Source organism: Carlito syrichta, unplaced genomic scaffold (assembly GCF_000164805.1).
Source record: "Carlito syrichta isolate Samal-C Ts95f unplaced genomic scaffold, Tarsius_syrichta-2.0.1 Scaffold301606, whole genome shotgun sequence".
Lineage (NCBI taxonomy): Eukaryota > Metazoa > Chordata > Mammalia > Primates > Tarsiidae > Carlito > Carlito syrichta.
Window position 1 is genome coordinate 274,103 of NW_007245702.1, and position 17,349 is coordinate 291,451.

General features: G+C 34.1%; 1 protein-coding gene across 1 annotated transcript in view; it reads right to left on the reverse strand.

The window, feature by feature from the left end:
• The window catches only part of CPNE3 (copine 3), a 46,407-nt gene that overhangs the window by 6,552 nt on the left and 22,506 nt on the right, over window positions 1-17,349 (reverse strand). The window contains exons 7-14 of the mRNA XM_021710836.1: window positions 14,091-14,174; window positions 13,330-13,419; window positions 8,939-9,037; window positions 6,906-6,992; window positions 5,813-5,872; window positions 5,158-5,291; window positions 453-507; window positions 320-371 (exon numbers count right to left, since the gene is read on the reverse strand). Coding sequence (XP_021566511.1) covers window positions 320-371; window positions 453-507; window positions 5,158-5,291; window positions 5,813-5,872; window positions 6,906-6,992; window positions 8,939-9,037; window positions 13,330-13,419; window positions 14,091-14,174 — 661 coding nt within the window. The remainder of the gene's footprint in view (window positions 1-319; window positions 372-452; window positions 508-5,157; window positions 5,292-5,812; window positions 5,873-6,905; window positions 6,993-8,938; window positions 9,038-13,329; window positions 13,420-14,090; window positions 14,175-17,349) is intronic.

The following is a 17,349-nucleotide window of genomic DNA, read 5'->3' on the forward strand; positions in this document are numbered from 1 at the left end:
GCTGCGGTGGCCGGGAGCGGCCACTGCACTCCAGTCTGGGCAACAGAGTAAGACTCCAACTCAAAAAAAAGGTAGAAGCTTTTAGCCTACAAACTTCATAGTCATAATACTAATTTGCCCCATAATTATCAGTGGCACCCTAACCACCAACTGGTGTTAATTCTTCTACCTTACACAAACAGAAAGTTAAATATGTTACAAAACAAAACCTAGAGGTGAAATCTAAGTAGTTTTAAATCACAAGAAAAAAAACAAAGAAAAAAGCATAAATGGTGAGGCTTTGAATTTAAAGTCTTCAAATGTTTATTTTTTAACTTACCATTACAGTAGGGATTGGATGGGTTAAAGTTCATTGGAAATTCATGTGATACCTGACAAAGATGAAAGAAGGACTGATGAGGCCTAAGTTGCTTTACTAGGAGGCAAAGCTTTAAAATAAGATTTCCTCTTACCTGCCACTGAGGAGGTATCTGAGCTCCAAAACCAAAAGCTGGAAACATCTTATCACTAAAAAGAAAAATTTTTAAAGTAAAATATTGGCTTTTCAAAATAAAAAGAATTTATCTTTACTCTCAATAAAATCAGCATGAGTTCATTTTAAAAGTTGTTTTCAAAACCTTAGAAAAGTATAAAGATAAAACAAAGATTACCCATGATAACTGACAGAACCAATGTTAGTGTCTGCCAACTCTCATTCTATTAAGAGACAAAAATATTTCTCTATAAGTATGTACTTTATAAAAATGGAGCTTATATTCATGTTTTATCACCTACAAATACTTGTATATTTCACTTAACAAACGTGTAAATAAATACATAAAGCCCTAAAAACCACAAGTTTCTTTCACTAGTTTACAGGAAACTCATTTGGCAGCAAAATTTAACCTCAACTGCTCAGGTTACGGTAGCCTTTATTTATGTCACTTAATATAAATACGGGGGGGGGGACCAAAATAATGAAATTTATTTATAAAAAAGTATGTATTTATTCTTACATGTTTAAACTTCAGTCATCTTCAAAGTACTCTCTGTTTGATGCAATACACCTATCAAGACAGTTTTTCCAATGCTCAAAACAGTTTTTGAACTCATCAATTTTAATGCTTCTACCATTTTTTGTTTCACCTCTTCCACATCAGCAAAACATTTCCCTTTGACGACTTTTTTCATCCAAGGAAACAAAAAACTCACTTGGACAAGATCGGGTGAAAAGGGAGGGTGGGGTATGGGGGTCATGCCGTTTTTGGTCAAAAACTGCTGGATACTGGGTGTATGCGTAAATCACCCATCATGAAATGGGCAAGTGTGTTGAAAGAATTTCCAAAAACAATTCACTGAGGCTGAAAGCAGCCTCTCACAATGATAGCTGGTATATTGATGACAATGAGGTCTCATCTTTATACATTAGAAATAGGAACTGTGGACCTGAACCTATAACATCATGTGAATAACTGCTTAATATCCTACTGTTTGAGTATTCTCCCCATATGTCAGATAGCCAATGTTCTGCCATTATAAAACACTGTAATGGATACATCCATTTTTCTTTTATATTTGTTCTTAATGGTTCTTTTTGCATTGAAGATAGAAACTTTGTGATGCCAGAAATATTTTTCCCAGTTTGCAGTCTGTCTTCAACTTTGCTTAAAATATCTTTCTTTTCATAGTTTTATTAATATTATTAATATTAATTAATATGAGCACATAAAATTCTTTTACAATTTCTGCCTTTGCTATCTTGGTTAAAGGCCTTCCTAACTGCAAGATTATAAACAATTATAACAATTCTACTTTCTCCTGGAACTTTCAAGGTTTGTTTTTGATATTAAACTTCTAATTCATCTAGAAAATATTATGGAGTAGAGTATGAAGCAGAAAGTGCTGTTCTCCACAAATACCCATTCCCTCTTTCTTTATTAACAGAATAACTGGGCTAGAGACTGCACCTCCTAGCTTTTCTGGGCTGGATGTGATCAGGGAGCTAGGATCTAGCCACGGAAACAGAAGTAGAAGTGATTTGTCAGTCACTTCTAAATCACACCCCTAATAGGGAATGCACTTTCTTCTCTACCTATTGGCTGGAGAAGGCGAGAACTAAAGCAGCTGCCTTCGACCCAAGGATGGGAAGCACTGAGAATAGCATACCTGCCCTACCAGTCCTGAACTACTTACTTACAGATATGCAACATGGAATAGAAATAAACCTCCATTTTGTCAAAGCCACTTTGTTTCTGGGTGTTCATTTCAGCAGTTTGGTGTAACCTCTAATTTATAGGAATGATATCTTAATAGATACAAGTGTAAGTCAGGGATCCAAATTCAATTCTTCTAGTCTGACAGCTGAATCAACCCCATTCCCTACTTATACACATGGGTCTATTTCTGGCCTGCTTGCTTGGTTCCACTGGTCATGTACTAGTTACATAGTCTTAATTATGATAACCTTAAAAATAAGTCTTATCATCTAGAACAAATTCTCCTTCATTTATTTCTTATGTTTTTTTGGAAAAATTTCTTGACCATTCTGACTCATTTTTCCTTCTAAAGAACTTTAACAATCATTTTGTCAGGATTCCATTGCAATTTTGATTAAAATTGTTAATTCAGGGTAAAATTTTATATAATTATGACATCTGCCTATCTAGAAATAGTGGTCTATCTTTCCATTTAAACAAGTTTCCTTCATTGTCCTTCAGTACATTTTACAGTTTCCCTCACTAAAAGATCCTAGACCTTTTACTAAATTCATTTTCATCTTTTATTATACTATGAATTGTGACTTTTGTTCACTATAGCTATTTAAATTGCTTTTTGCTGGCTAGTAAGAAATTGTTTATTTTTAAAATTTTATGTTGTATCAAACTACCTTTCTGAACTCTCACTACTTTCTCATACTTCTTTAGTTAATTCTTTCAGGTTGAATTCATTCCTTAAGGTGTTACAACTTATGTATGAAACTGTCCTGGTGGCCGGGCTCAGTGGCTCAGCCTGTAATCTCAGCACTGTGGGAGGCCAAGGTGAGTGGATTGCCTAAGCCCGCAGGTTCGAGACCCGCCTGGGCAACTTGATGAGACCTCATCTCTACAATAAATAAAAAAAAAATTAGCCAGGCGTGATAGCGCGGGCCTGTAATTCCAGCTACTTGGAAGGCTGAGGCGGAAGGATGGCCGCAGCCCAGCAGGTTGAGGCTGTGGTGGCCGGAAGCGGCCACTGCACAGTCTCAGTGACAGAGTGAGACTCCAACTAAAAAAAAAAAAGAAAGAAAGAAACTGTCCTGGCCAGGTGCTTTTGTGAGAAGTGGATCTTTGACTACCTGTTTCATTCTTTGCATTGGTATATTCACATTTCCTGACTCTATGAATTATTTTCTGACTCATAGTATAATAATTTAGTAATTTACAGATTCCTAAAATATAATCATTTAATCCAAATTTTCAAATGTAATGGCATACAGTTTTACAGAGTACTAACAAAATTTTAAAGATTTTTTTTTCCTGAATTTGTGCTTATAACCTTTGCCTCATTACTAACAATCTATGTATGTGGCCTCTCTTTCTTGTAGATCAGCGTTGCCAAAAGTCTGCCTAAGTTTTGATGAATTTTCAAAGAATCATCTTTTGATGTAATTTGTCAATTTGAAAGCTTTTCATTAAACCTTCCAAATCATGACCTTCAGAGCATGTCTCTGCAGCCCAACAGCCTAGGCGCAATCCTGTCTCTGCCAGTTCCCAGATAAACCGCCCTGGACAAGTTACTTAACCCCTGTGCTTCAGTTTTCTCATCTATACAATGCAGATAATAGTACCAATCTCCAGTGAAGTATGAAAATTAGACAATTACACAGAAAATATTTTAAATTGCCCTTGCACAAAATAGCTAACATATATATGGCGTCTATTATTCCTTTATTTTTTTCTTCCTCTTCTTTTATTTTATTGAAAAAGTGTTCATTTATATTCAATTTTTTTTGGTTTAAAAATAAAACCAAGTAAAACCAGAAGTTTTTCTGTGTAGAGATAGGACCATATACAGTCTTTTCATTGTCCTTTTTTTCTGGATCGGCTATTTTTACACTCTTATTTTCTCTCTGATCTAATAACTACTTAAGATTTTTTTTCTACTTAAGATTTTTTTTTTTTTTTAATTTCCATGTGGCAAGTTTTATTTAGTTATCCTTTTGTTATTAACTTCCAGGTGGCAATCTGATAAGAGTCACCCTGCAAATTTTCTACTTGTTACATAAGAATCCCATTACAATTATATTACTTTGAAATTTGTATTATATTTCTAGCTATTTTTACTTGAAATACATTGGTACTCTGCTATTAAATATGTACATGGTTATATTTTTATTTTAGGTTATAGAACAAAATATTCTATAAAGTAAGTTTTTATATTATATAGTTGTTTTTACTTTAAAGTTTACTAGCCTGATATTAAATTGCTACTTTTGCTTTAGATTTGTTTTCATCTGCCTTAAAATTTCACCCCTTTAAATGCCAGGCATATTAATGAAAAGCTCCATCAGTATGTAAGGACCTTTACAATAAAATAACAATAGGCAAAAACAAGTGAAAATTTATCCTATGCTCTAACAGATCCAGAAAAAAATTACTAATGCAAACATTTCCTCTATTGTTTAGTAAACCTTCAAGAGGACCTATTTAAATCTATTCAAAAACCTAAACATTGAGAATTCATTCAGAATCTTTTATAGCAATTAGATCAAGTTATCCTTTAGCACTTATTAAAAGTCACCATTAAAAAAATAATAATTTGATGACTGCTAAGGAGCTGGAGTGTCAAGAAACAGTTTTTGCTATTGTATACAAAACATGTCATATGGAATTCAATCATTATCCCTAATGAATAAATACCAAAGAAACGAGATCAAAGAAACAAGAGCCTTGCTGACATCAGTCAGTGATTAGACAAGCAAGCTATACATAATATATTATGACTAATGTCAGCAAGAGAGTAGAGATCAAAGGTAAACCACAAAGAGAAAAAAAAGACAGAAATTTTAAGGGGAAAGCTATTCTCCCCAAGCACCCTCATCCTACCACCTATATCAGAGTACTAGCTGATGAAGCAACAACTGCCCTGTCTGGGGAATTATAGAAGCAAGTATTTTAAGTTTTCCAAAGTCATACTCACGCATCATAATCTTGAATGACCAGTCCCACGGACCAGATAGCAGTCAAATACTCATTAACGCCATTGGGGCTGATGTAATGAAGGGAGTCTGGAGACCTTGGGTCACCATTGGAGCCAGTGAAATCCACTCCCACCTGCCAAATAACAATTGCAGCCCTTACTAAGGAGAAGGCAGGGACACTTGTACTCCATGTCCAGTAAAACTTCAGGAGACGAGATACAAATATTCATCCTGGAGACTGCTGCTGCCATTTCCTAACAAATGTCTACCACTATTTCCATAGATAATTAAACAATTAAGGCCTAAAACATGAAACAACTTGTCCCTATTTTTCTAGGTGTCTCAGATCATGAATTATTATACCCATTACTTAGACTCAGGGACTTTTTTTATAAGTTTGCTTGACAAATGTTTTCTATTCCTTAAATTACTTCAGGATAACTACTGGTTTATACACATCTGCTTTCTCTCAAGAGGAAGAGATCTCATTAGCAAAGCTCAGAGCAACTCAGATAACCTAAGTTCTCTGAGGAGACCATGCTAAGTTTGTGTAAATTTTATCACAAAGTCAGTTTTGCAGTAACAGAGAATACTGCAAAATAAAGAAAACAGCAGAATGTTCCAGCCTATGCTGAAAAATTCAGTGTTACTTACAGTAAAATTCAGCTGACATCCTCCCATGATATAGTCAAGGAATGTGCATTCTACTATAATCTAAAAATAAACAGCAAACTGTTAAAATTACAACTCTTCTACTAAACTAGAGGCATAGCTATTTGGCATATGTTTTTAAAAAGCTTACAAACTGAATATCATGAGATATAAATATGTGGAAATCACTCCTGCATTCAATTTTAAGGCATACCTGACCCTACATGTCATGAATCTATAAAGTTTTACCTTAGGATAATTATAGCAATGTTAAGATTAAAATACTAATGGCCAAAAATGAATTATACTCACTTTAAGAGATAAGTAATGAGTCTAATATATTGAGAGCCTTAATAAACATACTAATCAAGATTTTTTTTTTAAAAAAAGCAAACAACAACAACAAAAAACTCCACTTTTCACAGTAAGAAATCTTGACTTAGCTAGGCATGGTGGCTCATACCTGTAATCCCAGCACTTTGGGAGGCAGAGGCAAGAGGATTGCCTGAGCTCAGGGGTTTGAGACCAACCTGGGCAACTCGGCAAGACCTTATCTCTACACTAAATAAAGTTAGCTGGGCAGGGTGGCGCGTATTTGTAGTTCCAGCTACTTGAAAGACTGAGGTAGAGGGATCACCTAAGCCCAGAAAGTTAAGGTTGCTGTAGTTGTGATGGTGTGACTGCACTCCGTCCTGGGTGACAGAATGAGACTCTGACTCAAAAAAAGAAAAGAAAAGAAATCTTGGCTTTTTCCCTCTACTAGTAACATCTCAATTTGAAATTATGATAGGATAAATGCACTGGGTCAAGCCACTTTCACTAATGGGATGAGAAAATATGATGTCTTAGATTTCCTTAGATAATGAGAAACTTTAATATTCCTTATTATTTGCTAATAAGTTGTCAAATCTTGGAAGCAAGTTACTTGAAAGATATCTTTAATATTTCCTACTCTATTGTTTTCCCTAAAGGTGAGAAAATGCGCATGTGATTTTCAACTGCCTAAAACTCAAGTATTTGTTTAATATAAGCCATAGTTATAAGAGAAACTTGAAATGTGATCTTATTACATGATAAGTAGCCAAGGCCAACTGACCTCACACTGTTTCACACTGACAACACCTGAATTCTTATAGCTTTTTTTCTTTTGCCTCTTTTTCTCATTTATGCATTCAAATTCAATCTGTAGGAAAATAAGACAAACGTTAATTTTATTAGTAATATTAGAAATGCCAATGTGAATTTAAATGTATGACTTTTTTTTTTCCCTTGGAATCAAACCACTTACTGATATAGATCTGCTGCAAAATACAACTCTGAAACAATTACATGATATTATAAATATGTGGAATATTTATGAGTTAAATTTCCAATAATTAAGGCACTCTTAAATTGCCTACCTTTTAAAATAGTTACCAAGTCCGGGCTCGGTGGCTCAGCCTGTAATCCCAGCACTTTGGGAGGCTGAGGCGAGTGGATTGCCTGAGCCTGCAGGTTCAAGACCAGCCTAGGCAACTTGGCGAGACCTCGTCTCTACAATAAATCAAAAAAAATTAGCCGGGCATGGTAGCGCTTGCCTGTAGTTCCGGCTACTTGGAAGGCTGAGGCAGAAGGATCGCCAGAGCCCATCAGGTTGAGGCTGCAGTGGCCGAGAGGCATGCCACTGCCCTCCAGCCTGGGTGACAGAATGAGACTCCAACTCAAAAAAAAAAAATAGTTACCACATATAACTTTTACCTCTGTAAGTAATTTCATTGCAAACGCTCCAAGTAATAATCTTTCCTCTTTATAATAAAGGAAATAAAATATTACTCCTAGTTGTTACTAACACAAGGAACAAAAATATGCTGCTTAGAAAAGAAAAAAATAATATAACATCATAAAACAAATACACAAAGCCCAACCCTATGGTAAAATGTGCAGTAAAATCATTTTTTTTCCCACTGGCAACATGTCAGAAACTGATCTAATATCTTCTTTATATTTCCTTCCCCCAAACAGAATGATCTTCCTTCTACCTCCTATCCATCTATCCATCTTTAAGGTTTAGCTCAAGTTATCCTGCTCAATAGCTTCCACTACTGTCTGGTCTTCTCCAATCTCCACTCATCTCCTTAACTTCTATAACCTATAAAATTTAGTTACATATGCTGTATTATTCTCAATTGTTTCATTTAATTTTGGCTTCACAGCTAATTACATTCAAGTTATACCTTTGAATTCTCACTGTCTTGCCTAATAATAACATAAAAGATACTCAATGAATACTTTATAAATGAATACTTTATGAATCTCTTCTGATTAACATAAAAGCCACTTATGTACTTCAGACAGACACTACTAATTCTCTAAGAATCAGCCACTGGAAATACATTCAATACAATGATGCCAAACACAATTGTGTTAAACCCCTGGATAGTTCAGGATTGCCAGAGTCTCACTCATAATCATAAAAATTATTAAGTATTAGAGGTATAGAAATGTCCTAAACAGAACTCATTGAAAAAAAGCTCGATCACTTCATTCACTCACACTTTCAGGCTTATTAAGTACTCCTTTGTTTTGCTTAAGCCTGTGTGTCAGTGGCTGTTAGACCTGCCCCCATCTTTCAGTATTTCAAATTCTACATGGGAGGAGTTGACTCCTTCTACTTAAGTATAAGAGGGGTGAACTGAGGGCAATTGGCCTGCATTGGCCGCCAGATAGACCCACTGGCCATGGGGACCAAAGCCTATTATTGAAGCTGATCTTGCTTGGTCTTTTCTCTACATGAAGCATTATTCCCTCCAGTGCCTGATTGCTTGTGTTTACCTTGATGACACTAACAGCAAGACACAATGGGCAAAAGCATTAGGACTTCTATTGCTAGTGATGACGCTGTGATGATCTTTGCTATCTCCCCTCCCCCATGTAGTTGGAGTCCTCACCTGGCATTGGTAACCATTTAGTGGTGTTCTGCTCAACAAAACTCATATCCCAAGTATAAATTTTGGATTATCTGATTATTAAACATGTCAGAGCATTACACAATATAGAGTAAAAACATGCAATACCTGGCAAAAGAGAAAATATAGTAATAAATACACAGCCAAACTAAAAGGTATATGCAAATGCAAAGCTATAACTTACAGGTGAGCTTCTGGAGGCTTCTTTCAGTTTTGTCATAGTGGTTTGAAATGTTCCAATGAGATCATGTGACCCATCATTGTCATAATCATAACACTCTACCTGAAATGAAGTATAATAAAAGTATATAAAATGAATACAATTTCATTAAAAAGTATTGACTGTAATAAATGTACCTACCAAGTAGTGTCTTTTTAACTAAAATCAAGTGAAAATGTTTAACATGCAGTCCCTAATTGGGAAAGTAGGAATTAACTTCCTAGAGCAGCAATATTAAGACATTTTCAAATCCCATGTATCTCTGGAATGGGGCTCTAAGACAGATCACAGGCAGATGAAAAACACAAAACTATTTAAATTCCACATTCAACAGTTTCCAGCTCCTCTATCATGCCCTCTAAAAGTGCCAATAAGGGGCAAAATGGAATTATATCTTCTTTCTCATGTGCCTCTTTATCTAGTTATCACTACACAATGGCTAAAAGCTATTATCTGGAGAAAGAAGAGACATCAACATTCTATACAACTAAGAATTACATAATTAAGTCCCAGATAATTTAAAATTATAAAAAAATGTATTCATCAGCTGCAATCTTGTAATTCTAGGCTTGTCTAGAAGTCAGATATAATGAAGTCAGATTTGCATCATTCTGAGAATCACAACTCTTACAATGAAAGAGACAATTTCAGAGCAAGAGTATTTCGTCCACTAAGGAAGTATCTATACTGGGTCATCTTTATTCTATTTTCATGTAAGACAGGGTGAGCTCTAGCCTCACATCTGGCTCTTATTAAATGCTCTGTTTCTGTAAGCAGAGAAAAGAGAGGCAAGAGTGTTTGATTTGCACGTAGTTTTATGCCGGTTTGAAAGATGTAACCAAAAAGTAAATATTCACCAGAATACTAGAATATTTTTTGCAATGAGAAACATAAGGTGGCGTGAACTAGGTGTTCAAGGGAAGCTGGAAGCAGACCATAATGATTGTGTTTGTATAGTCCTTTATAATTTAAAAACAGAGTATTTCATTTCTGCAAACATTTATTATGCACACTGTGCACACTCTCTAAATAGCCTTTGAGGTAGACAGAGCAGAGATCCTAATAGTATTCTCGTTTGGAAGAACTAAAACTTGGAGGAATTAAATAAAAAGTCTTAAAAGATGGTATGCCTTCTGTGGTAATGAACACAGGTAAAGTAAAGCTGTGCTAAGGACATTGCAAAATCCTTCTAGAGCCTGTGCTTTAAAATAAAAGCTTGCAACTGAAAAGCAATTTGACTGTAGCCTCAGCCAACAGAGAGCTTCATCTTGTTATTATCCTTCACAACGTTATATTCTTTACAAGCTAAAATGCTCAGGATTTTATATGTTTACTTGGTAAAGTGATTGTTTCTCCCCTCAGCTCTATAAATTGAGTGCTTGTCATAACTGGAAGTTTTTCATTCCTTATGTATTTTAATTATTCTTCAGGAAGACTAAAAGTCAATCAATCAATCAAGACAGCAAAGATCTAGAACTGCAACTTTTTTTTTTTTTAGTTGGGATCTTGCTTTGTCACCCAGGCGGGAGTACAGTGGCACAATCACACAGTTCACTGCCATCTCCAAATCCCAGACTCAGGCACTTCTCCTACATCAGCCTCTTGAGTAGGTGGGATTGCAGGCCCAGATAATTTTTTTGTAGAAATGAGGTCTCTCTGTATTGCCCAGGCTGGTCTTGAACTCCTAGGCTCTAGCAATCTTTCCACCTCAGCCTCCTAAAATGCTGAGATTACAGGCATCAGCCACCGCACCTGGCCTCAGAACTTCAATTTTGAGTAACAAAAAGGGAATTTATTTATTTAAAGAAATGTTTTGCAGGCATTTTGGTCACTGGCCAAACTGACAGTTTGACTCTTTTCCTACATATTCAATATTCAAGTTTTAAACCAAAAGTCGTTCATTTGACTCTTTAACATGTTAAGGAAAAATAAATTTAATACTTTTAATAATTTTTTTTCTAGAAGAAATAAAATGTAGAGAAGGTGGAAAATAAACTATCAATATTTTAATAAGTTCACACTTTTTTAACAGATGTTTTGCAACTATGGAAAATAGAACTTTACATTTTAGATTAGCATTCAGGAAACACCAGTTTATATCTATGACAAGATTAAGCTTTGATAAGGGCAAGATTGTATTTAAGTAAAGATATGAAAGGTTAAAACTTTATATACTTAGGCTGACTGAAACTTCAGAAAATGTAAAAAAATATATTTAAACTAACAGTTCTGATTACTCATTATAATAAATATATAGGAAAAGCTTCCTCTTGTCCCCTTGAAGGCAGACATGACATTTATAATGCTGGTATTCAATTAGATACAGTTTGAGGTAAAATTATTTATGTCATTTAATTTCTCTCTTCTCAAGAATTCAAAGTCTAATACTATTGACTGTTTAAACAATAGTATGCATAAATACATATATGCATATGTATATAAGTGCATAATAAAAACATGTATGCATATATATTTAATAGACATACATATGCATATATAATGCATAGACATGATATACAGAAAAATAAATGTATGCATGATAAATAAATGTATGCATATATACATAAATCTGTATGTATATATGTAAAAGAATGCACACACCACACAATACTACATTCACTAAGGCATTCCCATTTTAGGCAAGGTGGCAGCATGCATGATTGGTTCTCTTATTCACTTGATCTTATGAAAATAATACATGCTAGAATGATAATACATTGCAGCAAAGAAACTAGTAAGGATTCTGACTCTCTTCTCTGCTCTATAATGCTTTACTATGCCTGTAATTTCCAAACAGTAAGAGGATCACAAATGTATGACTTTCTGATATTGCAAAGAAATACAGATTAAGTGAAATAAAGTCAGTGGTGATGTGGCAAACAAAGTTGTATAGTTAAAAACAAACTGAGACGCTTTTAAGAATGGAAGACATTCATCAGAGAAAGCTCAGAAAATTAGTTTACTTACTAGAACAAAATAGCCCTGTAAGCATACCACTGTGAGCAAAAAAGTTTAAAAAACATTGTTTCGTTGTTAACATATTATTACAAACAATCAAATTGTTATGGTTTAGTCATTTCCCCCCAATTTCCCTGCCTTCTCATATCTAATGATGCTTACTATTTTTAATATAAAAAACAAAATTTCTGGGTTTGGTATAATAATAAAAAGTGATTTTTATAGCGAGTGTTCTACTATTTATATTGGACCTAGATTTTCACTACTGTTTGAAATACTGCACAAATCATATTTACATTGATTTTTAAAGTTCTCTACAAACTGGGAAAAAAATTTATGTATCTCAGAAATGAAGCCATTTTCAACAATAATGGCACCTCTTCTGTGTGTAACTTTTGTTAATTTCATTTTTTTCTCTTTTGAAAAATTTCACCTTTGTTAATTTCATCTCTACTTTTTTGCAAGGTAGACATTATTATCTCCATTATAAAAGTGAAGAAGTTAGGTAACCTGCCCAAGATCCTTCAGCTGGCTAAAGATCTAAGTCAAAACTTAACTATGGTCTAACTCCAAATCATATACTCATTCCACAACATTACCTTTCTGGCTTTTACCATATTAATCACCAAAAAAAAAAAATCAAAACAAAACAAAAAACCATTGGTCTGCCAATCTCCGAACATAAAAAAGACTTCTATCAATATAGAACATATACAATATATACTATACACACACAAAAACATATATAGTAAATGCCTATGAATAAGAACAGAAAAACACTGAGACAGCTGCTATTTACTGTTCCCATTCCACTTTCCTGACACTCTAAAACTAAAAACTAAAAACTAAAACTAAAAACTAAAACTAAAACTAAAAACTAAAACTAAAACTAAAAACTAAAACTAAAAACTAAAACTAAAAACTTTCAATGAATTATATCTTGCTCTGAAAATAAGGAACAGAAATGCCACCAGTATTCTCCATGCTTTCTAAGCGTAGGCACAAACTTTGAGTTCTTAGGGGAACATCTATTTTTTATCTGCAAGTGACATATCTAAAACAAATAATGTAATTAAAGGTTCCTATTATCAAAGCAAAGAAATTTCATTAAAAGGAAAAATTATTAAACTGGACATTTTTTATTTTTTAAATATAACACAAAACAGAAATTACACGTGATTAAGCATTAGATCAACAGATTAGTCAAACATGCCTACTCTTCAAACAATTCACTTATCAAAAGACATTTCTATTTTAATATTACTCTATATAAAACTCAACTCTATAGGTATCTCATATCATTTAATTTCTTTGCACACTATCTTATATATTAATTTTATAAAATAGGTAAACTTCTATAAATTTGTTTGTGCATCATATATGTAATTTCAAATTACCTTAATGGTTTTGTCCATATCTCCATAGCACAGTGAGTTTAGAGAGATTTTAAAGGGCCTCCAAACAGGATTCAAGTTGTTTTTAATCACCTATAAAAATGAAGGTCAAAAAAAAAAGGTTCAAAATTATATTAATATTAATATATATAATTAGCATGTGGGACAATGGAGGAAAGCTGAAAATGAATGATATATTAAATGATGTTACTAAGTAAATGGTAATTTTCTTAGGTTTGGTTATGTAGAAAGCCCTTATTCTTGAGAAATACCTGCTATAGTATTTAAAGGGAAAGAGTCAAGATGTCTGCAGCCTTCATTAGAATGGTTTTGCAGAAGGAAAGTTTGTGTGCATAAGTGTATATGAGTGTATGTGTATGTCAGAGAGTGAGAGAAAAAGCGAGCGATAAAGATACAGAGAGAAAGAAAGAGAGACAACACAAGTCTGTATAGGTATAATCACTAGGTGAGAGGCACAGAGGATCACATTTAGTGTTTTTTATAGGGCTTGAAATTTTTGAAAATAAAAATAATTAAGCATGATAGCACCTTTTCATTAAAAGAAAAAAAAAAAAGGAAGTATGCTGACCTCATGTCTCTGGGAGGCAGGCAGCCAGGTAAAGAATAGAGATGGTAGGAAACCATCTGGCCATATATAAGTCTGAACTCAGATTGATATTTTTATAAATATTAGTTTTTAAAAAATCAGATTACTACAATTCCAAAGGAAACCTCCACTCTACTTTTCAAATTCAGTTACCTACCTCTGTTCGATGAACCATTAGCCAGCTTCCATCAGATGTCTGCTTGTGAAATTCCAGATATGGGTCTGACTTTCCAAATAGATCCTAAATTTAAACAAACAAAAAGCATTTATTCTTCTCTGAAACTATGTGTGACCACACTTTATACACATTAGCAACCAACTGAAGTCCTCAGTACAGATATACTGAGAGTAAATTCAAATCCCATCACCCCTCTCACTAACTTATAAATGTGCAAAGTATACTAGGGCAACTATTATGGCGTTTGTGATAAATGCTCATAATCCTGTGTCTCATATCCTTACTTTTCAAAAACATGAGAGCTTTAAAATAGTGATCAAATAGACCATAAAGTAAGTTTTTGGCTTGCTTTCCATCATTAAGAGTTTTTATTCATGTGACACTGAGTCGTTTTATGATATCACAAACATTAGCCATACCAGCTCTATGAGAGATACAGCAATTGTCAGTGAGAAAATGAATTCAGAGAGGTTAAATGATTTTCCCAAGATCACCTATCTAATTAATTAATTGACGGATCTGCATCTTAACTTTGTATCTCACCCTTCTATATCCCAAGCCCTTTTACCAATACCACACATTTCATTACACACATAAGGGAGCAAAAGTAGATACATGGGATGCACCATAGAAATACTTCAAGGGCACAAACTACATCTTGTTTCCTCTGTAATTCACCATTGCATACCTATACAATGTTCAAGAACAGTAAGTTTTAAAAAGTACCCTTATCATCATCCCAACATACACACATGCACACACACAGAAAATTCTGGAACAACATATAAATTACTCACAGATGTTAAACTCAAGTGGTGAGATTATGGATGATTTTATTTTCTCATTTTTGCTTATTGTTTTATTTCTCATTTTGAAATTTGCATCATTCTTAGCATATATTACTTATTATTTTCTAAAGTGAAAGGATATTTGCTAATCCCACAGTAATATATGCAGATATATCCCTGAACTGAAGAATTTGTTTTAAGTCCTGAATTAACCTCAGTGTTAAATTAAGAGCTAAGGAATATTACTTCCCTCCTGAGCACAAAGTTTGTAAAACAAATAAAATATTTGATACTGTCAAAAACATAAACACAAAGACTATGCAGAAGTTTAACCTTATCTTTAAGAAGAACTTTAAGTAAATAAAATAAGTCTTTCTATGCCCCATTTTATAAAACTAATAACAGTGTTATATAGAGAGAAGTCAACTTTTCTTTGTCTGACATCTTAAAAATAATTCTATAGGAAAAGCAGAATATCCTTATTACCATTTTGAAGATCACAAAATGGCACTTGTTTGAAAGTTTATTAAGTTGTCGATATTAAAAATAAAATAAGAATTGGGCTGGGTGCAGCAGCTCATGCTTGTAATTTCAACACCTTGGGAGGCAGAGGCGAGAAGATTGCCTGAGTTCTGGGGTTCGAGACCAGCCTGGGCAACTAGGCAAGACCTCGTCTCTACAATAAAAATCAAAAACTTAGCCGGGTGTGGTAGTGTATGTCTGTAGTTTCAGCTACTTAGAAGGCTGAGGTGTAAGGACTCCCTGAGCCCAGCAGGTCAAGGCTGCCATGGCCATAATCATGCCAGCCTGGGTGACAAACTGATTTAAAAAAAAAAAAGAAAAAAAAGAAAAGTCCCTGACTCTTACCTCTAAGGATGTTAAGTAAAAAAAAAAAAAACGGCAGAAGAAAGTGTGTATAGTATGCTATACTTACCTAAGGGCTGGGGAACATAAACAAATACAAATACACATATATACATATATACCTACATACATATATACACACATATTTACAAACATAAATATATATACACAAAAACTTTTAATTTTTAAAATAATAAATATAAATTCTTATTTTCTTTTTTGTCTTAATTTTAATTTTTTTCTTTTGAGTGGTGGGCTCACTGTGCTTCCCAGGCTGGAGTGCACTGGCACAATCATAGCTTACTGCAGCCTCGACCTCCTGGGCTCAGGCAATCCTTTTACCTCAGCGTCCCGAGTAGCTGGGACTGCAGGCACCCATCACCCTGCCTGGCTAATTTTTTTATTTTTTTTGTAGAGATGTGGTCTCACTATGTTGCCCAGGCTGGTCTCAAACTCCTGGCCCTCAAGCAATCCTCCCATCTCAGCCTTTCAAAGTGCTGGGATTATAGGTGTAAGAAGCCCCTGCACCTGGCCATAAAATATACTTTTTAAAAAATTATTATCCATAGAGAAGGAAAATAAATGGTAAAGCAGACAAGGAGTGAAGCTAAATTTCTTAAATATCCTTTGCTTTTTAGATTTGGCTTTGGAACCCGTAAATCTTTTACATGATTATAAAAACAAAAGTAAACAGAATAGTTTTTTTTAAAAAGCAACCCCTAAATGTCAAAAGTGAAACAAAACTCTGTGTGAATGTGACAGCATAACCACACAAACAAGAACCATGTCTTTAAAACACAAGGGATTTGACTGTACAACACAAGAGAGATATACATACCTTAAAAACAAAAAGAACTTCAAAGAAAGTACAAGTCGTTTTCAGTAAAAAATACTGTTAATTATAATATTGAAATTATTATTCTTAAATTATTACATATTGTGTAAGACAAAACAGATATACAATTATATATATTTAAGAACCAGTATTTTCAGCATAAGAGAAAAGGGTACAAATATGAAATTGAAGTTTCTGTTAAGCCTATATTTTAATTGGAAATAATAGTATAACTTTACTATTTAGTTTTTCTTTTTAAAAAGTCTTTCCTGTATCTGTCCATTGAAGAGCCCTAGAAACCATGAGCAACAATAGGCAATAAACTGTGAGCACCCCTAAAACTGGGCTGCAGTCTCTAAAGACCAATTCCACCAAAATGAAGTAAAGCCCCTTTGAATCCAACAACATGGGGCAGAAATTAGATAAAGTAAGCCTGGAACATCTTGTCATTCTATAGAGAAAGGAAACTCTACTGGAATTGTGCCAAACAGTCTCAGGATAAACTTAAGGAAGTTCCCTTAGGTCAAAGTTGGAATAATTTAAGCATCAGCGGACCTTGAACAACTATTTGTAATACTATAAGAAAAGGATTGGCAGTGGCGAGAAACTGCCGCGGGGGTGGGGGGGTGGCATTGACAGTAGTGGGAATCTGTCTGGGGAAGGGGGGGACACATCATCAACAAGGGTACCTGCATAATGAATATTTGTATACATAACCCTGAATTGTACCCCACATCTTTAAAATAAGAAA